At 39.5% G+C, this 27419-nt stretch overlaps 3 protein-coding genes across 4 annotated transcripts in view; 2 read left to right on the forward strand and 1 right to left on the reverse strand.

Annotated features, from left to right (window-relative positions):
* LOC145449566 (guanine nucleotide exchange factor subunit RIC1-like) overlaps nucleotides 1–27419 on the forward strand; it is a 243314-nt gene that overhangs the window by 182980 nt on the left and 32915 nt on the right. The gene's annotated exons all lie outside the window — the stretch shown is intronic.
* On the forward strand, nucleotides 11505–21219 carry LOC145449567 (CXXC-type zinc finger protein 1-like). Its single transcript, XM_080327960.1, has 9 exons — nucleotides 11505–11638; nucleotides 12691–13004; nucleotides 13786–13831; nucleotides 14584–14725; nucleotides 15998–16203; nucleotides 17501–17676; nucleotides 17757–17922; nucleotides 18881–19007; nucleotides 19842–21219. The coding sequence occupies exons 1-9, from the start codon at nucleotides 11535–11537 to the stop codon at nucleotides 20217–20219; spliced, it is 1659 nt and encodes a 552-aa protein (XP_080184086.1). The 5' UTR covers nucleotides 11505–11534; the 3' UTR covers nucleotides 20220–21219.
* Nucleotides 20976–27146, reverse strand: LOC145449575 (protein MEMO1-like). Its single transcript, XM_080327968.1, has 8 exons — nucleotides 26971–27146; nucleotides 26074–26221; nucleotides 24735–24847; nucleotides 23885–23996; nucleotides 23657–23799; nucleotides 23516–23592; nucleotides 22944–23048; nucleotides 20976–21195 (listed from the first exon to the last, which is right to left on the reverse strand). The coding sequence occupies exons 1-8, from the start codon at nucleotides 27017–27019 to the stop codon at nucleotides 21058–21060; spliced, it is 885 nt and encodes a 294-aa protein (XP_080184094.1). The 5' UTR covers nucleotides 27020–27146; the 3' UTR covers nucleotides 20976–21057.

A 27419-nucleotide genomic window follows, 5' to 3' on the forward strand; every position in this document is an offset into this window, starting at 1 on the left:
TTAGTATAGCCGCACAGAAAATAACATAATTCCACCGGTAGTAGTCCCCAGAAAACAGTCAAAATATTGTTATTTCAAACCTTCCTAGACAGGGCAAGAAGCTCACACAGCTCTAATTGTGAGTCGGTAACGAAACCAATTACGTATACCACTTTCCTTTGAATATAAACGATCCAATTTACTACTATAATACGATTTGAAGGTAGCATAAACCAGCCTTGAAATGTTCGAAAAAATGCCGCCCTCTGTAAGGTGTACATAAGGATTGTTCCAAAAAATTTCCGCCCTTATTTGAATAGTTGATAAGATGGTCAGGCTGTCTATAAAAACGCCGCACATGAAATTTGCTTCTATTAGAACCCGTAGTCATAAAGTCATCAGAGAGGTAATTTTGGATTTGTAAAAACATTATTTTCGGCGGGCAAATCAATAATCAATAAAATAAATACTATTTTTTCTTCAGATCTAAAATTTTCCACTATAATAAACATAGAAGAGCTGTTTTGAGGTACAGAACTTCAATATACAATTGAATAATATATATACATTCATATTGAAATAAACCCAAATTCGGCTGACACTCGTCAGGGGTAATCGTCAACAACTAGTAGAGAATAGGAAAGTACGTTGTACATCAACATTTGGCGATACCAGTAAGGGATTATTTCAATATGAATATACGATTCAACTATAATAACTTGGTGACTACGGGTTGAAATTGATTAAAATTCACATCGTTTTTTAGACAAGATAACAATTTACAGCTACAGGTTGGAGCCAAATTTGATGTGCGGCATTTTTTTTGTACAATTTAACAGTTATTTTCGAACGCAAAAGTGTACACAAACACAGAATAGGCTGTACTACTACAATTACAAGTAGAAATAAATACGGATATTCGATATGATGGAGTTGCGGGTTCAGGGCATGTAAAATCAGTTTGGATGCACCGTGACCGTACTCAACTCTTGAAAAAATCGATTCAGCTCGAGCGGGTCCGAATCGGCTGGCTCATTATTGGCGAAACACCACGAGCTGTCGTCGCTCGGATTCAGGCAGTCATGTATCGACAATTCGGAAATACTGTTAACCACAGAAGTGGGCGTGTTTTTGGGAGGAATTATTAAATCGTCGCTGCTTAAGAACATCAAATGCGGCAGGCTACGGCTTCTCTGCCCGTCCATGCGTCGCTGTGTATCGTGTTCACTACTTATTGTTTTATCTGTGTCCGATAACAAATTATCATCATCGATTGTGCAATTCGTCGGACTACGGTTTGACTTACTCTTCAGAAACTCAGCCCGTCTCCTTTTACGTGGTGATAATACAGGGTTGACTGCGTGTAAGTCTGCGAAACTACAGTTATCATCGCTCTCGTTGGAAGGCTGACGTTTTCTTTTTGGCGAATTACAAGCGGACTGACGCTCGAGTGGAGGCCGCGAAGTTCGCCATTTTGATTCTGACTTTGAAAGCGGCATCATCAAACCGTCATCCATGTCTTCAAAATTCATGGTGACCACGGAATCATCTTCCCAAGATTTATCCGACGCGTCAACACTACAGATAGAATCCATTCCATCGTCCGAACTGGACTTGAGAGACGATTCAGGATTATCAGGCAGTTTACCGTCAGTCAACATGGCCGACGATATCTTCTTTATGGTAGCGCTGAGAATAGCGTCCTTGCAGAAATCCGGCAGCTTGCTTTGCTTGTTGGCTTGTTTTTTCTCGATTGTCTCGTGCAGGAGTTTCGACAAGTTTGTGTCCGATACCCATTTTCTCCCGATCGACATAATGGAGGGACGGAATTCCGGTAATTTGCCGCTACGGTCCAACATTCAAAATGCCTCGGTTGTAGCTAGTCATCAAACTGCCTATTGTCTGACAAGCCAGGCTATCATTAGAGCCTTTCTACCAGAAATTACATTAAACCTCTATAAAAGAGTCGTGGAAATTACAGTCTGACCTTCATCAAAAATTCGATTCATTACGGAGTAAGACATTAGCGTTGATGAGGTAGCCCACTAAATTTTTTTACAATATTTCAATCAGAAATACACAACAAATATGGTAGAAGACTCTTATAGGTACAGATCTTTGGCATACAACTGAAAAATATATTCCTATCGAAATGAATCTGATTGTTTTTGACCATATCATAAACAAGACGCCGGTACATCAAATCGTATTCATGGCAAACCAATGCTCACGGCTGTATTTTCACCAACATGATCTAGCCACAAAGTGCCATATCGCTACCATCACTAACAAAGATTTCGACACTTATTTCATAACAGCAGATCAGCCATGTATTATTATGTCATCTTCTACATTAGAAGACCGACTATTGATTGATCTATATACGAGATATGACATCATGAGGTATTGCCAATAATATTGACAGCACGAGTACTTTCAATACGGCACCAGTAGTTTATCTTGAAAAAGTCAGAACTATATCGACTAAATGCATTGGATCTCAAATCATTAATTTGAAAAAATTAATCTCATTAAGACAAAGTGGAGTTTTTCAAGTATAATATGATGGATTTGGTTATATACACAGAAATAGCTTCAAAAGTATACCAGTAGTCCGAATAAAGACACTACATGATTTTGCACAGTAACGTGGATACATAATATTTGAAACTACAAAATATTGAGACACAGACAGACATATTTATTTTTGGCATACCGGTATCCCCAAAATAGCATACTTTTGGAAGTTTTCATAGTTTATTTCTAGGAATTTTGGCATTGCCATGAACCAATACTTGTAGACTCGTATTAACCATACGAAACGATTTCAGTTAGCCTTTCTTGTCAAAGTCACGAAACGTGCAGTATCAACTCAGTGCTAAAAAGCAAGAAAACCGAATTGACAATAATGTTGAAGAACTAATTCACCCGATACAAAACCAACTGCTTCTGCAATATTGTAGAAAAATAATCAATTCGCTAGGCATGTAAAATTTGATGGCAATCACAATGATCACATTATAACTTGAAACAATTCAAAAGTGTTGCTGTCACTGTTCCATCACAGCCTTCACTACAAGGTATTATTCAATAGCAAGTTATACGTGAATGGGCCAAATTCACTCCGGGTTGAGTGCGGCGGCTACATGATGTAACAAAATGCACTAGAGGTGATAACCAGAAAATGCCAAGGTCTAGTTATTGCACCAAATCTACTAATTAGGGTTCTCATTCACGGATTCAGAAATCTGCTGATTACTACCGAAAACCCTTTCTCTTTTGGGTAACGATCATCTCTACTTACTACTGGCTGTATCGTTCAATCCACAGATTACCCACGAATCCAGATATAGTAACTCGACTTTTTGGCCTCGGCCGCTAGGTTTTCACCGGTCCCTTGAAGCTAATCCACAGACCACCAGTTCAAGAATTTCGCTTTACACCCTGTTTTTAGCTCTTTATACAAAATTCATTCTATCGTTGATGACATTTTAATATGAAAAGTCACAAAATTATGCTTTCTCAATATTTTTAGCATATTCAAAATTATATTTTCAACAGTTTCGGCATCTGGTTCCAGAAATGCAAAACTAACCATGCCCGTCATAAACGAACCTGAAGTAAACCTGAATATCGTAGAATGAATATTTCAACTCAAAGATTGCATGCACAAACCTTATCAAGAGTTACCGTCAAAATAATAAGCCTATAAACAGAGACTTCAATGACAACCAACTTGGTATGATGTAACAATGTAACATTGAAAATATTCAAAGGGAACCTGATCTTATTGATCAAGAGATCCATGGTTGTAGTAGTTTTGATCCAGGAGCTATAAAAATACCGTGCAGTGTCTAGTCTAGTTGGGAGAAATACTTCACGAGAACACGTCTATTAGCTTACACAACAATAAACAGCCTACTAGAGGCACTCAACTGAGTACTAGGCTATGATCTGATCACAACATGTAGGCTCAATGACTCAAAATATTATGATTCATGGCCTGATCATTTATTCCAATCGATGTTCAATATTCAGATCCTTGCATTCTCGTGAATTTGAATTAAAACTGAGTGGATAAACATAGAACACGGCCATTGAATAGAAACAATTCAACATAAATTGCCTCACCTAGGCCTATTCAAGATTGACGACTATATTATGCCTTAATTTGGGCGACACATGCGCGTGCTGTAAATTTCAATTGTCAGATATTGGGCTGAAAAATTTGCAACAATGAACAGCAGCAACACAAGTTTATTGATGCTAGGCGAGGCAATTTGAACAAAACTCATGAAAATTGTTTGTAAGATCCTAATTTGAGGGTAACAATTAGAGGCCTAGCACATCAGAGATGACAGATTTCGCTACTTCAAACATAATTTCAAGTTACATAGGTAGCTTTAACTGGATTGCCAGGAGTATCAATTAGCACGCATTCGTTTTGTGCATAAATATCGCAATAAACGTTTTATCATGGATTCCAAATTAATCAAATAAAGCTGTTAGATTGATCACTCAGAAACTGAGGTATAGGAGACCCGAACGACCAAAGACAGCAATGTCAGTTCTAAACCACATTACAGATAATCACATATTTTTTCCGACCGTACCTATTTCAATGCACTAGTTTGGAATACAAGTCTTGTACGCTGCGATGCGACCAAGGCTTTGACAGTGGAAAATAATATCGAAACTAAAATTATTGTTGATAAATTAACTCGGCAAGGAGCGTATCATTACAGTGTCCAATAAAACGATCACTCACTACTAGACTGAAATCATTAAAAGTAATACTAGATTCAGAATAAAGTGCTGCTCACGTTAGCTCTCAAATGCTCAAACATATATGTTGTAATTAGGTGAGCAATCTTCGAACAGTGTTTGGAATTCAAGAGCTTTGAAACGAGGATGCTCGTCAAATGATCAAGAGTTCCCAGCATAGGCGCTGAACTCTGATTTTCCCTAGGTATGCGGGATCGATAACGTCACAAAGGGCTGACCTCATAGTGCGTCAGAATTGACAAATGAGCCGACTCGCCAGCGTACAATATCACCTGTCACATGTATATGGTGACGAAATTACGATACTGTTAAGCAGACATGTAGCCGGCCGGCCGCTTGCTGAATTGATTGAATTCATTTCAAATTTACTAAGGTAGCATCAGTTTATTATGGTTAAGTACATGCGCCAATGCCGATAAAACATCGATCGGATCGGCATCCTTGTGTAACGGACCCGTATGTACGATATATATATTATATAATTATATACACTCGACACATCACGCTACCAAGATTTACTGGCGAGTCCGACTATGCATACATATGCATTCAATTAGTGAGTTCGCAATCTCCCGCAACTTATTCGCCAACAATCTGGAGATTTCGATCACTCCGCCCCGAGAACAAACGATAACGCATCTTTGGCGACTACAGTTACAGGAATTATTAACCAAATGGAAAGTCTATTCTGGACTCTATTCACTAGTGACTCTGATTTCAGAGGAGCCAGAAGTTTCGATATCAAGAGCCTGCAAGACATTTTCTGATCGTTCTGTTCTAGTATTAGCATTAATCAAAATCAATTACGCCGCTATCTGTCCACGTCAGTATGTATTTCAATTAATTCCGTCCATGTTCAATGTCTGAGCCAGTCTGACATCACAATCACAGAAGACGCGATAGTTCCAGCCAGCGCATCAGATATCATATTCCTACATTTCGCGCCTATGGAAATTGACACCTTCAGAGTATAGAGGTCTCGGTCTTGTTGCGTCTTCTAAATACTCGCGTTCGATCAATGTATTCAGGCGCATAGCCGAGTTGTTATGGAGTGTGTTCTATAATGGCATCGATTTCCAGTGGTTTAAACCTTTCTTATCTTTTATAACTCAAGCCTTGACACACATCTTCTGATGGTTATGTTCAAGTATTAGCGGAAATCAAGTACGCATGTACAAGTACATTGTACGCACGCGTCGCAAATGCTTGCGGACATTGGATGGCATTCAGTTTCGCGATGTCAATCTTCAATCACAATCGAGAGATAGGAGCCTAAGCATGCTAGGCCCGCCACACGATAGTTAGGCCAGCGATGATATATTTCATACCAGGCCTATTGTAGACGCAATTGTGTAGGCTTACGATGGTATAGGTATAGTGCGCACCGGGCCTATTGCAGATTCGATTCTTCAAGCCAGAGGAACTAGGCTTGATGGAGACGCGATTAATCGGACCAGCGACTATTGCGGCAATCAACGATCAATGATCTCAGCGAGATTTTCTGCGTTACATTGTGCACGAACGATTCTCGATAATTGGAAACACGCTTCTCGCTAATTGGCCATGGCCGTGCGAAACACTAATAAAATACGACTAACTGAATTGCAACTGAATATTAGCGTCAGAATGGTCATTTCAAAAGGACGGCGTTCTACTATGTACCTGAATATGTTGCTGCTGATTTGCTCAAGTGTTCAGCAGCGCTACGACATACATTGCTTGTTTCTAAATCGATCAATTCACCAGCCAGTCAGGTACAGACCTAACCGAATTCTGGGTATGCCGCATACCCAAAAATATTCCTAGGTATGCACGACATACCTAGCATACCAGAGTTCAGCGCCTATGGTTGCCAGTATCGGAAAATTTAAAATGGCTCATAAAGAAGTGGATCAATGCAAAATAAAATATGAACGTAATTAATTTGGTCACTGCATTAAGAGGGTTGTAACCAAGTCACTAGTCAATTATACTTTGATAGTTTTTACTCGAGTCAAGTTGAATGAAGTCGTTTTCAATTCAACTCCGAGTCATAGTGTTCATTGTTCATTTTCTAGTTGAAGCCAGGTTCAACTCGTATCTTAGAAGCTCTTAGGTGATTACGAAGGCTCCACCTTCATAGCATATTATATTCTTCTTCTCACTTTCAATATGTTTACTGTTAGTGTTAGTCAATCAGATAAAAGAGGGTTTCTGCCTTTCTTTTAAAGTTGCGGTCCTAATACATGAGACTTGATTCTTGAAAGGCATAGAGAAGTCTCGGGTCATGCGCAATGCACAAACAATACAATAAACAAGCAATACACAAACTGACTTGAGTCAAGTGAGTCGAGCGACTCGCGTCATCACAACCCTGCTAGGCTGCTTACAAACCATATAATTTATCTATGTTAGGCTATTAAATTCGTGTTCACAAATAATCCCCATATCGGTTAGTTTGTAAACCATGAAACGAATTTTGCATGAAAAGGAATAAAAAATTTACACTGCGGTTCAGTTTCATTTTCATGTATATTCATCCTATAGGCCCAGGCTGTTATAGACATTGATTCAATACTGTAACCTCAACATTATAAGCTATTGATAGAAAATAGAGCCTATATTTTGATGTAGCCACAACTAACGCAAGAATTAATTGCACTTCAGCAATCCTGCGGCTGGCGGTTACCGTACATCGCAAAATTCAATAAAACAGTTCCTAACATAGTAATATGTACTGTTAAGTAAGATAAGCCTACGCAGACACGAAATTATCATTGCATCATCCACTCATCTCAAATTCCTAACTCAAACTAGAAATCTTTTATATTCTTTCTTGTTACACAAGCTCAGAAAGGATAACAGACATCGTGATGTTTGTGAGTTGCGACTCACACTATACAGTATAGTCTGCACTTTGCGTGATAACAACAGATATGCGGTTGAGCTGTCGCATAATTTCACGGTTCATAAAGAAATACCGCGATATCTTGACCGGAATTTAGCACAGCATCGAGACTACTATAAAAATAATAAACTAATCATAACGAACACCAGCCACGCTAACAAAGAATAAACGAATCGAATGAAATGAATTTGTCGTTCCCCATAAAAGCGTAATAGACAGACGGTGGCGCTAAATAAATATGGCTCTTTGTGTTCAATAGTGAATGAAATAGGATAGTATATACAATATAAATTATATGCATAAGCCAGGACTTGTTGGGAATAATCTTTTCCTAGCCTTGTCTGTGGAAAAGCTAAGATTTTTAATTTCAAGATATGTCTTTGGAATCAGCGCCGAGACATACTGGTCAGCCCACAAGATAACCGGACCACGATCTGACATATCGACCTCGGCCAAGGTGGGTGTCCGATTTCAAAGACTTCTCCAAGTCGTTTCGACACCTTACTAAACTTTTCACTGTGTCGCAATTTTTGCGGTGCATTGAAGTATAGATTACTAACCTACGTAGGTTAGTAATCTATAATTGAAGTGATCAAAATTGCTGATAAACCGAACCGAAACGAACCACTGAGCGATCCTTCAGCTATTGAGTTGTAGCGACACCATGAGGAAAGTGTTTTTGCCAGTGAGCAAAACGAAGTTTTTGTAATATATTTCTCAGCTAGTTATTTTTTGTACCAAATAAAGGCGTCCGTCAATATCATGCTATTCAGTATTCCCTATCAGTATGGCAGGGCTGGAGCAAGTTGTATATGCGAGCGAGGCAATTATATTGCGACTTGTACGGAAATTTTATGCGATTGATTGGAGCTGTACTTGATCTTGCATCTTGGTAGTCTACTACTATACAGTATTGCATATATGGAATCTCGGTTCATTTTTTGAAATAAATCCTGCGCGATGACAGCTTTTCTGCATAGAATAATCATGTAATTAAACAGAAAGTTTTGCGTGACGTTGCTACCAATTCCACTCTATGAAAGGAAGAAATAGAATGTATTGCATTTCTAGCAATTATCAATTAACCACCAGGTCTTTGCCTATTTTCAATTACTGTTCTGAATGTACATTACGGGTATTACAAATGCGCATTCGTCTGTAGACATAAGGAATAGTTTTCGAATAGTGAACAAAAAAGATCATTGCTGTATCAAATATAGGCCTACCGGATTTGTCGAGCAATATCTCGCTGGCTATACGACAGTCATGTCCACATACAAGATTACAAGTCAAAATACAAACAATTTCTACTGAATAAACACTAGTTAGGCGTTAGCCTTCTATTTTACCGGACTACGACCTGACATATCGATCGATCGCCTTCCGACTCATGCCACCTTTTTTATCACTGGTCCTATTATACTATCTTCCTTAACTTTTCATTCAGTGTGCATGCCTCCTTTTTTATATCGCTTAGGCCAGGTGGGTCGAAGACTACTCCGAGTCATTTCTACACCTTCCTGTCTTTCATTGTCCCACAGTCTTGTGGTGTATTGAAATGATGAAATTATTAGCAATAAATTGAATTGAATTGAGAACACAACGAAAAATATTAGCTTGCTGCACAATGAACAGTGAGCATAAACCAGCCGTGCTTAATTTTACCTCGGTCGATATATTATGAGTGAAGCAACGCTGTTGTTGATTTTAGGTATCCTGCTGCTAAAATACTCTCTTATTGCTCGGCAACATGTGTGATGAAGACTACATCGAAGCTAAAGTTATCAAACTTGAAAGACGATCTGACCAGAATGGATGTCTCGATGATGAGTCATTGGTTAATGTCTACGCTCGGGAGCTAATGGCAGCGTCCACCATGACAACAGTGAAGAACAAACCAATGACTGGAATCTGCTCGCCCCTTGATAGACCAACGGGTAATTGTACGGGTTCACAAAAGCAACACTCCAACAGTCTCATTACCAGTGCGGCAAAATCGCGGAGCCATTTTAAGCAAGGGGAGTCGTCTGGAGTACCTAACTCGCTATGCAAAAGGACTCTGCAGCCTGTGGGGTTCCAAACAGACAATTTCGATACCAAGGATATGTCTCGACAAATGAATGATCACATATTCACAAATAACGATTCTGTAACCGCGAAAGTTGCTGAAATGAGTCCAACATATTTGGAAATTCCTGAGCGCAAACACTCGGACGTCGCCGCTTTTGATATGCATTTAGCGAAAGTCAAAGAGCTGCCGTTCAATGATTTCATGAGCCTCGACGATGCCCTGACGAAAATCATAACTTGCACCAATTATTTCTCAGAAATACCACCTGGAAAGAAAGATAATTGCTATTTCCTATTCGACAACACCCTGAATAAACGCAGACGCGAGGCCAAATTGAAACGTGTATTTCAAGACGACGTGGGGACTTGGACAAGTTGTAGACAGACTTATTCTTATTACTTGAAAACTTGCGGGACGTATAAATATTTATATAAACCGGCGAAGCAGAACGGTGCTTTTTGCGCCCTCAGAAAGAAAGAATATGTACCACTGACGCCGCAGCCATCTGCCGAGGAGGTCATTAAAGTTGGTCGGTACTATGCGAAACTAAAAAGTAACCCTTTGTTTCAAAAACGGATAACCTGGATTGAAGCAGACCAGCCAGGCTCCAGCGATGCCTGTCTTATCGAGTATAAAGGCAAAGAGAGAGAGTCTTTATTTTCATCCAACGGAAATACGTAACAACAGACGGCAATGATGGTGGTATAGAAAATATGCGTGCACACTGCACAGTATTCGGTATCAGATAGAAATGATCAATACGACTGTGAAGGTCAACTAGTCTGATCACACCTGCAGCATCAAACAGGTACACTTGTCTCTATACAGCAGAGAATTGAAGTAACGACCGTGTAATAAATTCTCTTTTATGACGGAAAATGTAAGACGGTTTAGATTTTAGAAAGCGATGGAATGCCCAATTCAACCTGGTGTATGAGGTCAGTAAATACATGCGCAAAGGGGCGAACAAATAGGCCTACCCCACGATGGTTAGTAATTGTGACGAGATTTTTCGATAAACATTATTTGGTTGGGGTAGCCTATCCTTGCCACAGTAATGTAAGAAATTATTTATTGATATGACTTTTCCCGACTCTGTCATGATTTTACGATGTCTTAGATGTATGCGTATTTCTTTATTATGTTGATCCGATGATGTTTTATGTATTTGTTTTATGATCATGTTATATAAATGCGTTGATGTTGATTATTGTCTGCCTCATAAACATTAACACGGTATCGTGTGATTTTAGAAATTTGAGAACATGTTTCTATAATAACACGACGAATGACGGTTTCTCTCTAGCATATGCTAGTACACAACAGAAGTACACGCAATATATGATGGATGAATGAAGCTGTTACTTGGCTTCGACAGCCATGCGTGTTTGCACTGCATGCAGGAAAACGGCCTTTCTGCTTTGTAATTGTATTTACAATGACCTAAGTATATTCATTAAATTTGTAAATTTTCCATGACACTGCATGTTGTTGTTGTATTTTTCCCTACATTTGCATTTTTATTACTTAATCTAAAGCAAAAATATTTTATGATATGTTATGATTTTCTGCCTTTTCCTTTTCTGTGATAGGCGAATAGGCTACAGCTACGGATTAAACATGAAACAAAAAATTGTTTTCAACTTTTTGATTATTTTTTCAAAATTTTTCTGTGGTGGCCGAAGTGACCCGTGAATGGGGTGACTTTAGCCGCGTACCATTTTCTTTCATTTTCTTCTCTATATATTACAGTAGAGTATATGTGCTATTAGTTATATCCTGTATCGCAACGGAGAAAACTGCAAATTCATTATGGCAGATTCCGGGAGTATTTCAGATGAGATCACGCTGTATTGCATTTGTAGAAGCCCCGACATTGACCGCTTCATGATAATGTGTGATCGGTGTGAGGAATGGTGAGTTGGTTATTGCTTGTAGGCCTATACCGCACAGAACTCTTAATGAAATGTACGCCAAAATGCTACAGCAATAAACGTAGCCTTCATTGCGCAGCTTATAGTTTTATTCAATTTAGTAGGTATTGAGGTGTTAAGAATTGTACAATTTCATCATATTATTAAGTAGAACACATTGTTAGGCTAAAGGCTACTAATTCCAAACGCAGACTTGAAAACACAGGTTAAAGAATGACCCATCTCTTTCGTCTATAATGCACAAAAATTACCAACAGAGTCCAAGGGTACAGAGAAAATGCAAAAATAATGACCTATCATGATATAGGTTGGTAAATCGAAATCAAAATTATAAAATATTGGTCTATGGAGAGTAGTGGGGAACAGAACACTTGGCAAAGACAAAAAGCATACCAGTAGCCTAATGTTGTAGCAATTTGTAGTGTAAATGAAAAATCACCCGGTTTATGCTATACAATTAACCCCACGCTTTGATTAAGGAATCCCAATACTCACCCCAGCAAATAATCATAATTGTTAGAAATCAATATTATTTTATAATTATGGGTTATGGCTCACAGGTCACAGGCAGCAACGGGTCGAGTCATAGTGTTGAGACTTGAGTCTGAGTGGAAGTGATAGTGCTCACTGTTATTGAGATCAAGTCAGATTCAACTCATTTCTGTAAAACTCTTGGGTGATACCGAAGGCCTTGCATTCACATTATACTCATTTTGCTCACTCTTAACATATTTATTCAAACAGATTAAATACAGTGGTGTTTATGACCCTGTTGTTCAAGTATTGGTCCTGATACACGAGAATTAAATCAAGTTATGTGCATACAAGAGCCTCGAGTCATAATTATGACTTGGTTGAGTCATTTGCAATAACTCAAGTACAAGTCCAGTTAATGCGCCAGTTAACTCGCGCCGAGTCAAGTCATTTTCAAGAAAATTTGTGACCTGAAATTACAACCTTGCAAGTAATAATATAATATATATATTATATTTCTTCCCAAACCCCCGTGTTTGGCAATATTTTGTTGTTGTTAGGTATCACGGTGACTGCATCAACATCACAGAGAAAGATTCCAGAAGAATAAAATTCTTCTACTGCAAGTCGTGCCGTCGAAAGGACCCTTTCTTGAAAATACAATACCGCAAGAGGAAGAAAAGCCACGAAAAAGAACCCAAAAAACCAAAAAAAGCGAAACGGATCAAAGAGAATTCACCCAAACCTTTGAAAAAGAAGAGAATTTCAGCCCCGGAAAAGCCCAAAGCTAAAACGGAAAAATTCGAGGAAGTGAAAAAAAAAGCCAGCAATGCTTCCATGAAAATCGAGACGCAGAGTCATCTCCAGACCAAAGGTGGGAAAAGTTATTCAATCGCAGACTGACATGCAGAAACTATTGGATTTTCAACATGCGCAAGTAGAACTGGAACCAGTCGCTTCTTAAAATGTGCAAATAGAACTAGGACTAGTCGTTAGTGGACCGTCTTAAACTAACTAGATGGGTCGTTTGTGCAAATCTGTTTGCGGATCATACAGGAGCAAATTAGGCCTGAATTAGGTTTTTGTTGTCAGTATATTTACCGAAGTCAGCCGTGAAACGGTCTTTTTAGATTATGGTGGTCACCGAGCAGGTGTTCATGTTAGAATAATGAGAAAAATCATGAAGTGAACATATATACTCTGCTGATGTGAACCAGCTAAAGAAGATAGCAAAACAACAAGGCTATTTTATCAAGAGCTACACGCTCACACAGAGCTAGGGACACAGCCTAATAGTAACTTATCCACTTGGCAACATCTGGTAACAATGTAGTTCACTGATTTCTATTTAGAAATATAACTGCACGCCACAGAACATAGTCTCAACTTTTGTCTCGGCCCGCCACCACAATTATGTTCTTATTCAAATTCGGCCCGCTGAGAAAAATAATTGCGTACCCCTCATTTAGCTGCATTGCATGCATCCAATTATGACATCTTGAAGTAAAACGCAACATGAGCATAAATTCCTCCCATTGACCGCGCTTGTGTTCGCTCCAGATTTTCATATTTGCTATTTGCTGACGATTGCCCCTGAAGAGCGCTCTTCGCAACGCATACAATCTGCAACTACTTTCAACCTGTCTTCATTTCAGAGTCTTCCAGTAAAAAGAGTCATCAAAGTGTGCGAAAACCCGACAGGTACCATTAGTACTGATTAGTTTTTCCTCTACTTGCAATACTTTTTCAGGTAACCTAAATATAATTTTCCGCTACTTTTACTGCGTTATGATTTTTGATTTACTCGCTTACTTTTTTCTACTTTTAGTTTGTCAAGTAGAAGTATTATAGGCCTATTCTTCCAATGAGAGAGAGACTGAGACGTAGAAATGGAGTGGCTGTTTTCGCGGAGTACGAACAAGAATTTAATTTTCAAAAATTTCGAGTAAATAGATATGGAGTGGTAAAGTATGTTTTATTGTTTTAGCTATAGGATAAGAAAGTTTCCGATTAATTGACTAAAAATTTTTAAAAATTCAAATATTACTGTCTAGCCTACCCCATTAAATGGCTAGGTTGTCTAGAAAAACGTTGTATATACAATTTGAATCGATACCATCCAGTTTAAGCGAAGTTGTTGCATTTTAAAATTTTGGGTTCGAAAAAATAGTATTTGCTGCATGCTGCATGGCAAATTTCCTGGTTAACTTATTGTGGACCTGCCCGTCGTGAATACTGTTTTCTAAAATCCAAAATATTTTCACATTGCTCAGTTTCCAGCATGAGTTCATGAGAGTGTATTTATGACTGCTTTTCACAGCTACTTGAGTAGATTTGAAGCTGGCCAAATCACTGTTACTAGAAGTAGTTTAAGATTGCTTTTAAAGGCACTACTTCTTGACTACTTTGACAACTTCTGGTAACAATATTGAGGGAGCCGTCTTCATTTTCAGAGTTGATATCACCGCGAAGACAAGTCATATCAAAACAGATTCCGGCATTTCCAAAGAGCCGATCAAAGAAGAAATCTTGCCCCTTCCTGAAGCAGTTCCATCTAAGCATATGACAAGCAAGGAGAATATTTCTGCTCCAAAGGTAATATATGATCAGTAGCCTATTGCATCTTTAACAGTATTCTCGAGTGTGCAGAACTTCTGAAAGTATCTTACTATATTATTATGATTATGATTTGTTAGTCTTCTTACAGAGATTTGGTTTGTGTGCGCATTCCACAATGCATAGTAAAGTGTTTTCTACTGTATTAGGTTGAAAATTGGTTGTACTCTGCAGGAATATACGGCATTAGTATATTGTTTTGTATTACAGTAATTTTCCATGTATAATCCGCAAAATTTTCACGATTTTGTGCCCTAAAATCGGGGATTGCGTGTCATACATGGGAACAACACGCTTGAAAAAATCTCCCTCAATAAAAAACTTGAAATCACACCTTTCTTCATGTTTGTTTCCAATCGCGCATCACTTTCAGCCATCGTGCCCAGTAATTCATAATATCAGTGTAACGCGCTACCAATTAGCAAAAAGCGTGTTGCCAATTAACGTGAGTCGTCTGCACAGCACGCGATCTCCTGCTGAGTTGGTTTGCCGTTTGCACGCGAGCGAAATTAGGTCATTCATTGATTACTAGGGCAAATTTTTGTTGCAGTTAAATCTGTGGAAAGTTGCATTTATTCATTTATTTTCGAAAAAAGTTGCAGAAGTTGCATTTTGACCACAATTTGGTCGATTGACTAAAAGAAAAAGGTCAATTTTCCGGCTCAGCTCCCGAAATACCCGTAAAAGCGTTACTTCGGTGCTGATTTACGGTGTTTCAGTCGAATTTGGCCGTGTATTTCACCAAAATCGAAAATACTTTCATGAAAAATCGAAAAAGTTGCATGAAAAATATGGACAGAAGTTTCAAAAAGTTGCACTATAAGATTCCTTCAAACAGCTTAAAACAGCATTCTACATATCTTATGAGTATTTAGGAAGCTGCCGGAAGCTGTAAAAAAAAAGTTGCAAAAGTTTCAAAAACTTGCCCTATTGATTACTGACCGCGCGCACGGCAATCCTCGCTAATTCATCGACAGGCCATGTGCGCAAGACGTCGTGTCGCTGGCCCGAACTATCGCGTCGCTAGCCTCGCAGGCTTTGGCTGCTCTCTACTATCGTTTAGAGACAATGCCATTAATTGCATAATGATTAGCGATGTTTATGTCATGATTGTTCGACAGTGACATCGCAAACAGAACACCATCGTGTACTAAAACTATAATGAGAGATTCCTAAATACTCTACTTAAAATCAAATCAGTCAGGTTCTCCGTTTTGCCCAGCCGTCGTAGTGACCAGCTCTGTTATTTAGATGAAAAAGGACATCAAGTATCCGCCGAAAATGAAGATCAAGGAAGAGTACAGCTCCAGCGGACATATCGACGACCTGGAACAACTGAGAGATATCGACATCTCGACGTTGCTTTCGCAGAAGGAGAAGCACGGATCGAAAAGCGAGAAGAAAGGCCGGCAATGTTACGGCCCAGGCTGTACGGCTGCGGCTCGCTCAAACTCAAAGTAAGAGGATGTCTCATTCGATCTGCTGACCTGAATCCGGACATCGGTTTTCATCAAAGTTCTCGTTCAGCATTTTAGGCAAAATTTGATCGGAATTAGGTCACCTGCATTTCGCTCTAATTAGTGTAATTAGTAGGGCGATTTTTTTTGACATGTCAAAAAAAGTCAAAATTTTGTCAAAATTGTAGCGTTAGGTAAAAAAATTGTTAAAATTGTTTACAAAGTTAAAATTTTTTTGCAACCTGCATTTCGTTTGTGTCGTAGATTTTGCACTTTCGGTGAACTTATCATTTGACATTTTACAGCTTATAGCCTTCTTTATAGGCCTACCGTTGTAGACGTCCCATTGTCTGCTGATTTTAAATCATAAACATTCAAATGAAACAAATAGGTTGACATGGTGTTATGCTCAACGTACCGCAATATCATAACTGGAGCAAGAGTGCGTGGGCAATGGGCATTGCATGGCTCTTATATCATAAATCACACGATGAAAAATTGTGACGTAGACTAGACAACATTGTCAGAATGAAGCAACACGGTTTGTCACCAGCAATGTACAAACAACTTGAGTGTTGTCAGCCAACAACTGCTGCTGTTAAATGTTCTTTCCCCATTCGTGGCAAGCTACTTAGTAAGGACAGACACTTTCTACCCGAGAATGTAGGAAAGTAACTTTCGTTGTACTACAATATATTTTTAATTTTTTCTACCATAATGCGTAATGTAACTGCTTGAATTTATCATAGGGCCAGATTTCGTTAAAATGAAGTTTTTTCATGTAAAAATTCGTCAGTTTTTGAGGCAAAGAATTTTTTACAGGCCAAACCACTTCGTAAGGACAGACAGTTCCAACCAGAAATGAAGATAAAGTAGTACAATTCTAACATGACGTGGGAAAACACCTAATTTGCATACGTTAGGTCAACATTTGGTCAAATTGAGTTTTTTAAGATCAAAAAATGTCAAAATTTTGATATTTTAGGTCAAAATCTTCCGTTTTATAGGTAAAAAATATCGTCCTACTAATTAGACAACTAGAAGAATTATATAGTTGCCTGTGTCTTGTGCTTTTTTGCGGAGTACTCAAGAACGTTTTCTTTCCATATTCTCTTTACTTAAGTAGTTATGTTAGTTTATTACTTGTATACATAGCACTTGACGTTGCCCTTGGTGATGCAGAACTTCTTATCAATTCTCTACTTGTTGCTGACGATTATCCCTGGCGAGTGTTAGTTGAAAGATATTAGTTGATTGAATTTTTAGCGTTATAAAAAGCATTATTCTCTCCCGTCAGATATTGCTCTGACGCATGCGGGGAAAAGCTGGCTGCCAGGAGATTGCATCTGATCATGCCGTCGCGGGCTCATCAGTGGCACAGCACGCCGACCGTGGCCAACGAAATCGGCCGGGCAGAATTGGAGAGAATCAGGGCGTCCATGATACAAGCCCGCAGCGAATTGCAGCTCTTAGGTAATCTGTCACTTGCCAAACCCATCCAACGCAACATTAATCAAGACCGCTATGCCTGATGCCTGTCTTCCATCTTTCAGAAAGCAAGTTTCGCAGACTGGAAGGCATCATCGAACGTTCGAAAAAATTCCCGATATGCGAAGGCGCGTCTGACGCGGAAGACGGCGACGAAGGGGACCAGAGTATTTTCTGCGTGGTGTGCGGACATCCGGTTTCGCTCAAAAACGCGATCAAGCACATGGACAAGTTTGTACATTCAGACTGGCTTGTGTGATTAGTTGTATGACTTGGCATGATGCATGGCCAGAGGTGGCCAGAAACAAGTTACTTCAACTGTTTTTGGAGTGCTTAAACATGCGACACTTGAACATGTGACTTTATAACCATAGATCTAACCCTAACCCAACCCTGGAATTAGCCCTTACCTAAACCAAAACTATTAACCTAACCTAAGACTAATCTTATTTTAAAACCACATGCTCAGTCGTCGCACGATATCATGCTCATCAATTTTGAAGCTACGTGACTACGTTTCATCCCCATCATTTTCAACTTGCACTTAAAATGGTTTTGACAGGGTTTTAATGACTCGAGTCATGATTTTCTGATGACTCGACTTGATTCGAATCATTTTCTCAAAATACAAAACTGACTCGACTTGGACTCGAGTCAGTGCTCATGACTCAAACCAAGTCATATGACTCGAGACTCAGACGGTCAAGACCGGCATTTCATTGTAATTTGGAAGAATAGTAAAGTAACCACACTATTGGGATTTCGTCTATTGGTACTTGTACATGAAAATGCAACCAGAAACTGCTAAAAGTGAAGAAAATTAGTACATTATAAATGCGAACTATTCAATATCACCGAACTGAGTTACAGAAAGTGGGTTTACAAAGACTTCAACTGGAAACTGAGCAGTCAACACAATGACCTGGACTCGGACTCGAGTCTTAATACCGTGACTCCGACTCGATCCTCTACTAGCTGACTCGGACTTGACTCGGTGGTGAAGCGAAAATGACTCGACTTGACTCGACTCAAAACTGTAATAGTGAGATTGACTTGTGACTCGGAGCCTTGTGACTTAGTTGCAACCCTGGGTTTTGATATATATCCGAGTGGAGATGCTTAATCTGCTGCTTCTACTTCTACAGAGCAGCTAAATTGAGTAGTTTGAGCAGCTGTGTGTATATCGCAGGTGTTACATCAAGATCGAATCTCAAATCTCGTTTGGATCTGTATATCCGACGCGCATCGAAGGGTCCGAGCGGCTGTTTTGTGACGTCTACAACCGACAACAGCAAACCTATTGTAAAAGATTGCAGGTGGGTTTGATGCAAGATATTTGCTCGCTTGTCGTGTGATCGAGCATCGACAACTCGGAGATTAATTTCACATTTTGCTTCAAATCACACTCGTTGAATTGTGTGTACTAATGTCACAATGTATGTATAATGTATGCTGGTTGTAGTTTTGAAATTGAGTGTCCTGGAGCACCAACTAGATAATCATAGCCGTTAACCCAGGGTTGTAAAGACTCGACTCGAGTCACGATTTTCTGATGACTTGACTTGGCTCGTGTCATTTTCTCAAAATACGGAAATGACTCGACCTGGACTCAGGTCATCTCGGACCAAGTCGTATGACTCGGGACTCAGATGGCCAAGACTAACATTTCATTGTAATTTCGAAGAATAGTTAAGTTACCACGATATTGGTATTCTGCTAGTGCTGGTACTTGAAATGCGACCAGAAACTGCCAAAATGAGGAAGATGAGTACATATAACTGCGAACCACTCGACATCACCAAACAGAGTTATAAGACATGGGTTTAACAAGACTTTAACTGGAAACTGAGCAGTCAACACAATGACTTGGACTCGGGTCATAATACCATGGCTCGCACTCGACCCTCTGCTCGCTGACTTGTACTCGAGTCAAAACTATAAGTGAGATTGATTTGTGACTTGGTTACAACCATGCGTTAGCCTAATTTGCAAAATGTTTCCATGCTGAAACTTGGGTTATAATCTAATTTCTGATTTTCCTGAAAATGTTATAGGAAAATTGTATAGTGCGTTTTTTTTGTAATTTGGAAAACCTGAAAACATTTTAGTTATCCTCTATATTTTATAGTAACCGACTTCTCTGACACCAGGTAATATGCCCGGAACACGCGAGAGAGCCAAAAATCGGCGCCAACGAAGTGTGCGGGTGCCCGTTAAGCGACGACATCTACGAAGGAGAAGAGGCGACATCCGCACGCCAGTTCTGCAGCCGCTCCAAAAGAAAATGCAGCAAACACTTCAAGTGGGAGTCCATGTACCGCGCCTCGGTGGACCTGCAGCGGATCAGGCAGTGGCTGAAAATCGACGAGATCTTCGAGGAGGAAAGGCGGATCAGAAGCGCGATGGCGGCCCGGGCCGGGGTCATACCGCTGCTGTTGCATCAGACTTCGGCGCACGATCCGCAGTGTCTGGACATGCGGACCAAGGAGACGAACCCGAAAAAGCCCGCCTACAGGCTGGTCATCTGATTATTTCCGACCGGAGTCGGTGAAAATAGCAAATGTTTGTATTCGGGTAGAAATTCCTCCATGGTTTCAACTTGAGGTGAAGCACCATCATTAAAATTGTTCCAAAAATTATTTGGTTGGCTAAAAGAACGATGCGCATCAAATTTGGCTCAATTCTGATCTGTAAGAGTTTGAAAAGTTGATATTTACAAAGTAAACGCAAAGTTTTTTTTTCAAATTTTACTGTCAACCCCGTGAAATTGTTCAGTTGCTGAAAAAACGGTGCAAAACGAATTCGGTTCAACTCAACCAGTAGAAGCAAAGTTTCAGAGTACTCAGTGTTACATTGGAAATGAAGTAGTATATACAATACGGTGGGAATTCACGTGTCGAGGCTAGAAGTAGGAAATGAACGACATGAAAAAAGTATTCTAGTTGTTTTAGAGTAGGTTTGATTGTGAGGTAGTGAATGGTTTTGTACCCAAGTGTACTCCGAGTCCGATGTATCTTTGCGACTCCGAGTCCGATGTATCTTTGCGACTCCGAGTCCGATGTATCTTTGCGATTAATGCAATAATGATGCTACCATAAGAGGCAATTTTGAAAAAAAAAAAGTTGCGAGATTCTCTGGCCTGTTGTCGTGACGCACACACTCGCGTAACAGCGATGCGGACACAACCTACAAAATTACGAGATCAGGCGTGTAACATAACCACTCAAGCAATAAGTTCTGCTTTGCAAAATCAGAGAAGCAGTCTGAAAAAGCACAAGAAAGGCTGTTTTGAAGGAATACTTTTATTGCAATGGTACGAAAATCAGACATCAGACTTGTCACAGTTGAATATGGAGTGCAAAAGAGTCATACGGCTTCCAGAGCCCCGGCCGCGTAGCTCACGGAACTGTCGCCAGAACGCGTGCACTGGTTGGACTGGCGGTAGTCCAGGAACTTGAATTTGAATACGTTCTTCTGCTGCTCCTTGTGAATGCTTTCCACTGCCTGAGATAAAAATCAGTTTATATATACTTGTGTTCGGTCTAAAGTTGTGGACAGGACTAGGCGAAGCCATGTACCTGAATGGTTTGATTCCGGATCAAGTATTAATGCTAATGATCCCAGCAGACAGTGATTACACGAACCTTGCCACTAGGAGTTATATATTATTTTCCACAAAATCTCATTTGGTCATATTGCCGCACACGAAACCTGTAGTTCAGAGCTATACGCTCGTTACTGGAAATGGCATATCGGTGAAATTGTGACAAATCACACCAATGTCATAAAGCGCAATGAAGCTGGTACAGTCCAAAAATATCATTATCTTCAATGTGATATAGACCCCGGTAATAATATATTCTTTGAAGTAGCATAAAAGGTACATATTTCAACGTCCACATCATTCATACTGTTCTGGCGCCGTCAGGGTTGTGAGGACTCGACTTGTACGCGAGTCATTGCGCATGACTCGAGACTGGGTCGACCATGACAGGCAATGTAATTCTGAATAATAGCAGAGTTATCACAGTATTATTATTTCGTTTATCGGTGCTGGTGCTTCAAAATGCTACCAGAAACTGTTAAAAATGAGTAAAATTAGTATATTATGACTGCGAAGTATTCGATATCACCGAGCAGAGTTGTAAAAAGTGGGTTCCACATGACATTAACTCGGAACTGAACAGTCAACACAATGACTCGGACTCGAGTCAAATCTCAAAACGTGAGATTGACTTGTGACTTGGTTATAACCCTGGGCGCCGTATAACCTAGACATGGGGTGGGCAAACTTTTGAGCTCGCGGGCCGCGTTCAACATCTGAATCCATTCGTTGGCCGCAGTATATAAAATTGGGATTATACACCAAAACGCAATATTGGTATTTGATTATATAATGATGACATGGAGATAATAATTATATTTATTTAAAACAAACAAAATATTACTTTGATGATATCGTACAAGCGTGAAAAACAGTGGCGAGATTTCATAGGCTGGTCGACCTCAGTAACCAATTAGTCAAAACTATAGAGATGAAAGTCGGTTGTCTCGATTCTTAGAAACGGATTGAAATATAAATTTGTGAGCAGCCATCTGTTCATGGATTTGCCAATTCCACTTTTGGTACAGTTCCAGAACACACAATGCTGACAGCATCATAACTATGTTTGCTTCAAACACGCTTCTACTATGTGAAGATAAAATATAAATAGCCTATAATTATACGCATACAGAGAACGAATCTACCTCAGACACGCGCCAATCGTTTTTATAAGCACACCACTGAAATGATTAAAACTGGAGTGGCCAATCTGAAATCACACTCGTGATCCGAATTATGCCAATCTCGTATAGGATGATGTTTAGCAGTTGAAACTGCGTGGACCTTGAGATCGGGCTGTCGCATCAGAAATTGAACATGAAAGAAATAGGTTGTATTTATGTTAGAATTGTATGTAAATCGCGCTTCTTTCAGTTGAGCTCAGCTTCGTAACTCCTTCAGATGCTTTCACGACCCACAAGAATGGCGCGCCCCTCCGTTTGAAACAATTGTCTTAGAATTATTATGGTGAAATATACTAAAAAAAGTTTAATCAAGTCCATGCATTAATTCGATATTTAGTACGCATTTCATCAATATTTTTAATAAGTTTCTTTACACTCTCGCGGGCCGTACAGTACGGTGTTGAAGGCCGCGTGTGGCCCGCGGGCCGTAGTTTGCCCACCCCTGACCTAGACAGTAATTTTACATTAAGCAAAACTCCGATCGGGTGTCTTCCACAAATTGTGTTGCGATATTCTTGCAGATAGTGATGGAATTTGGACGGGTCCAACTCTTCAATGTGATTCATTCCCTGTAGACAAAAACGGTGTTGTGTTAGCGCTCTACAATGTGATTACTCAAGACTGGAAATCGATATACAACCAGATGTCAAACAGATTTCACTTTTCAGCAGGTGATTGCCATTGAAGCAATGTATTGCAGAGGAAAACTTGACTATTTACAGTGGGAAATTCTATCATTTAGCTGGATAATACTGTAATAACTTCACTTCCACGGGTTGTAATTGAGTCAAATTTGTTACACTTTTTTTCTGAAACAACAATTTCATGGGGTAGTTACTAATATTTGAATTCATTTTTGGTTTTAAAAATGAATCTTATTTTTTTACCCTTACGATGTAGCTAAGTTTCTGCAGGTTGCAAGGGAGCCAAATTCGATGTGTAATGTTTCCATAGGCAACCCGACGATTTTATCAGCGAGCAAGCAAAATTTGAAAAAATGCTTTTTTCAAATAACCCTACAGGCCATGATCCTTACCATCCGATCGAGATCTTCGATAGATCTGTATATTTCGCCCTTGGTCTTGTCATGGTATGTGTACCTGAAGCGTTTACCTGAAACAGAGCATGTTTCTGTTATCACAACTGATACCCACAAGCGATCGTCAACGGCACTGACCCCAATGGCAAAAATCGGATGATATTACGAAAAAATTGTCCGGATCTTTCAAATATTTGCTGAATATCCCGCCGTACAATTGTTCTGCGTCCCGATTCAGCCCGCCGACCAGCACTGGTACTATCGTGAATTTGTCTCTGCAACTAAAAAAATTTGCTCATACAAATTCCGTCGCACGGCTACTAATATAACCAGGGCTGCAAGTACTACTAGTAAGGAAAAATTCACCTTTCCATTGCCTTGGCGACGTAGGGAAGCTGCATTTCAATGCTGTGCTCATCTTCATCAACTTCCTTTGTCATGGAGGTGAAGTGATTCGTCTCTCTCAATTCTGCATAGACTGAAAATATTTCATTTTAGACGATTTTCAGGCTACGTGTCTTTTCCACATGTGGTCAAAGTAGCCATTGTAGGTTAGTCTCGTTCAAAAATGACTTATTTTTTCATTTTTGCGGCTATTAACTAAAATTGTTAGGTTGGCTAAAAAACGTTGCGCACCAAATTTGACTCAATTACGATTAGAAGTGAAGCTAGTAGAGTTGAAAAAAATTCGGATTCTATTGAAAAAAATGAAATAATATTTTTCAAACTTCACCGGCTAACCTATGGAACAAAAACGCTGCATAACAAATTTGAATCAATTTCATCCTGTCGAACAGAAGTTATTAGAGTTTTTCATCCACAATTCTTGGTTTACCCACAGTAAATACTATTTTTTCAAATCCAAGATTTCAACTCCAATAATTTCACTTCTACCACTTGGAATTGAGCGACATTTGCTGTTCATTATTTTGTTAGATAACTTGACAATTTCATGAGGCAGCCAGTAAAATATGAATTTTGTAGGTACCAGTTTGAGTATTCCTACTTCACTTGCTTGTAAATTGAGTAAAAATTCACGTTACTTCTACTTAACGATGGCTACTTTAACACCTCTGTCTCTACCCGGAACCTAATTTCCACTCGGCAGTAAACTGGCTTAGAAGTCTGATGCCGTGCTATACAGTATACAAGTTGTCAGGCAACAAATGTCATTCGAGCGTCGAGGAAGCAGTGCTAGCAGACTTGAGCAACTCACTGCTCTGGTCAATTGTCATGGAGTAGAGCGGGGTTTCGTATTTCTCGACCGAAGACAAAGCGCACCCAGGGAGGTAGACATGATGCGATGGCCCAAGAATGAAGACTCGTTTTCTGTAAAACATCATTTTCTATGTAAAGTCGGCTGAACTTAGGTTCTGCACACTTTTGGCCAAATTGAGCGGAGAAATGGCGTTGTCTGAGTCCAATTGTTCATTTAATGGTCATGCGTAAAGGCAGATAATGCATTAACAATACTCTACTGTTGTATAGGCCTAACAAATGAATCGCAGATGCGCTATACTGCAATAATTGGCAGTATCTCAGTACTTGAGTCAATTTGAGTATCGATTCAACTTGTATTCGATGCGCATGACTCGACACATTCTATTTGACTTATTCAAGTCACTTATATTAGGACCGATAATTGAAAAATAGCCGAAGAAAATGTTTAAAAAGTAAAAAAAATGTATATTATGAATCAAAGAATTTCGCTATCAACTACGAGTAACACCAGTGAGTTAAATCTGACTTGAACTCCATACTGAACAGTAAACACCATGACTCGGACTCGAACCGTTTCTCCCAGACTCGATCTAAATTCGGGGGTTGAATTGAAATGACTTGTCTTGACTCGAGTCAAAACTATAAAAGTGAAATTGACTTGTGACTTGGTTACAATAGTGCAGTAAGTCTTCAATTACAGTACTAAGCCATGTGGGAAAGGCTGAAAATGTATTTTCGCTTGATGAAAGTGCACCACAAAACAGCTGGAATTCAGAGCAAAAAGCTTTTATTCTAGCAGAAAATCATTCGTTGAAAAGCTAACAACGCTAACTGATCGCTGAAATCCACAAAACACATCGCTACGATGGGCCCATATGTTTGCACTACGTCCGTGGCTGAATGAGGGCGAAAACCTAACTCTGAATAACTGACAATGCTTCTCTTTAACGTTTCTCTACCATTCTCTTCTACAAGAGGGACACAATTGCATTATAGATAACTAACCTACGGATAGATGCGCAACACGTGATTAACGGTTGAGTACACAGATGCAGCTCACGATAGCTAGTCACTTCGTACACAGATATTGTATGCCTGCGGCCAGACAGGGACAGCATGCCTATGTCCGGAGTAGATTCAGAGTGTATTGCTACTGGGACACCGTGTCTACGGTATGTTCGCACTTCACTTTGGACATCATGATATCTGCCCTTACAGGCAGAATATACCCCCCCGACATGGTGTTTGGTATCGGCTCAAAATCCGATATCGTTCAGGCTCTATTGGCAATAACCTCATTATGTAAAGGCATTACAGAAATAGAGATGTCTTACATTTTTTCTGCATCTATTTGCTTGTAAGCATAGGCAGCAGATGCTCCGCAGTACGAGTATCCGGCATGGGGCGATATAACTGCACGAGCCGGGATCGATTTCTTGACTGCATGCAGCCAGTTACTGAGCTGATCGTTCAATTCGGAACCTGAAAAATTGAGCAAATATTTACCTTATGTTAATTCGATATGCCGCATTTGGTCAATTCACTTTCATCTTTTAATCCTATACAGGAGAAGCACCAGGGTTGCAATGACTCGAGTCGTGATCTTTTGGTGATTCGAGTCATTTTTTCAGATACAAAAATTGACTCGATTTGACTTGAGTCATTGCGCATGACTTGACAAGTTACATGACTTGAAACTCAGGCGGCCGAGAGAGGCATTTGATTGTAATTTTGAAGAATAATAAAGTTAACGCATTATTTGTATTCCGTTTAGCAAAAATAAGGGACTAAAATAAGGGATAAAAATAGTGAAAAAACTAATATTATGAAAGTTAGGCATCCAATATCACCCAAGCAGTGCTGTAAAATGTGGGTTGGACGTGAATTGAACTCAGCACTGAACACAATGACTTGGACTGGGACTTGATGGTGAATTGAAAATGACTCGAGTCAAAACTATAGGCCTACGCTACAAGTAAATTTGACTTGAACAGCAAGCAATCAAGGGGCAGGTTACAATATGCTCCAGATTAGACATTCAGGATGGCGGTTACGTTGTACAAGGTTCAAGAATTGTAACTGAGTGATTTGATTTCACCGCGTAGCATTAATCCAGCGGGTGTGGTGAGGTGAGGTACTGAGGTACTAAACACGATAGCTATACCGTAGGCAATAAGCAAATAAAATCACGGTGGTCAAATAAACATCAATTACGTCCGCTCTCAACTTACCCGATCCGACATACCAAGTTCCAGCATGAGAGGCTCGTCTGGTGGACATTTTGCACTGCGTGTATGATAAGATCGAAAAGCTATACCGCTGCTACCACCGATTCTACTATAATGTCTTTATTTTCATTTTTTACTTACATCGGTGCCGGGTGAATCATGAAATATATTAAGGCGTCATTGCATTCTGTGTTTTAACATTTCGCTTATTATTCGCCAATAATATATTTGTAACAATTGTAATGATCGTAAGAAAAGTCGTAAGAAAAGCATCTGCGATAATGCTCATGTCTATCAAATAGCAACAGAAGCAACTTCTCAAATGTACACTGCCAGGGCCGAGGTGAATGTTGCAGATTGATGCACCACACATTGTTGTTTCTACATTCTCCTCACTGTTCATTGCAACGCATTGTAAATAATGTGTCTTTTGCATATAAAATTTGTCGATG

This window comes from Botryllus schlosseri, chromosome 11, assembly GCF_051294905.1.
Source record: "Botryllus schlosseri isolate E-star chromosome 11, Bs_hap1, whole genome shotgun sequence".
Lineage (NCBI taxonomy): Eukaryota > Metazoa > Chordata > Ascidiacea > Stolidobranchia > Styelidae > Botryllus > Botryllus schlosseri.

Excerpts from the sequence above, each read along its gene's own strand:
- LOC145449567 (XM_080327960.1), top strand. The coding sequence starts at position 11,535 with ATGGCAGATTCCGGGAGTATTTCAGATGAGATCACGCTGTATTGCATT. Across the intron at positions 16,204-17,500 it reads GCGGCTCGCTCAAACTCAAA|ATATTGCTCTGACGCATGCG; the intron begins GTAAGAGGATGT and ends CTCTCCCGTCAG. Across the intron at positions 17,677-17,756 it reads CAGCGAATTGCAGCTCTTAG|AAAGCAAGTTTCGCAGACTG; the intron begins GTAATCTGTCAC and ends TCCATCTTTCAG.
- LOC145449575 (XM_080327968.1), bottom strand. The coding sequence starts at position 27,019 with ATGTCCACCAGACGAGCCTCTCATGCTGGAACTTGGTATGTCGGATCG. Across the intron at positions 24,848-26,073 it reads CAAATAGATGCAGAAAAAAT|AAAACGAGTCTTCATTCTTG; the intron begins GTAAGACATCTC and ends GATGTTTTACAG. Across the intron at positions 23,800-23,884 it reads GTCGCCAAGGCAATGGAAAG|TTGCAGAGACAAATTCACGA; the intron begins GTGAATTTTTCC and ends AAATTTTTTTAG.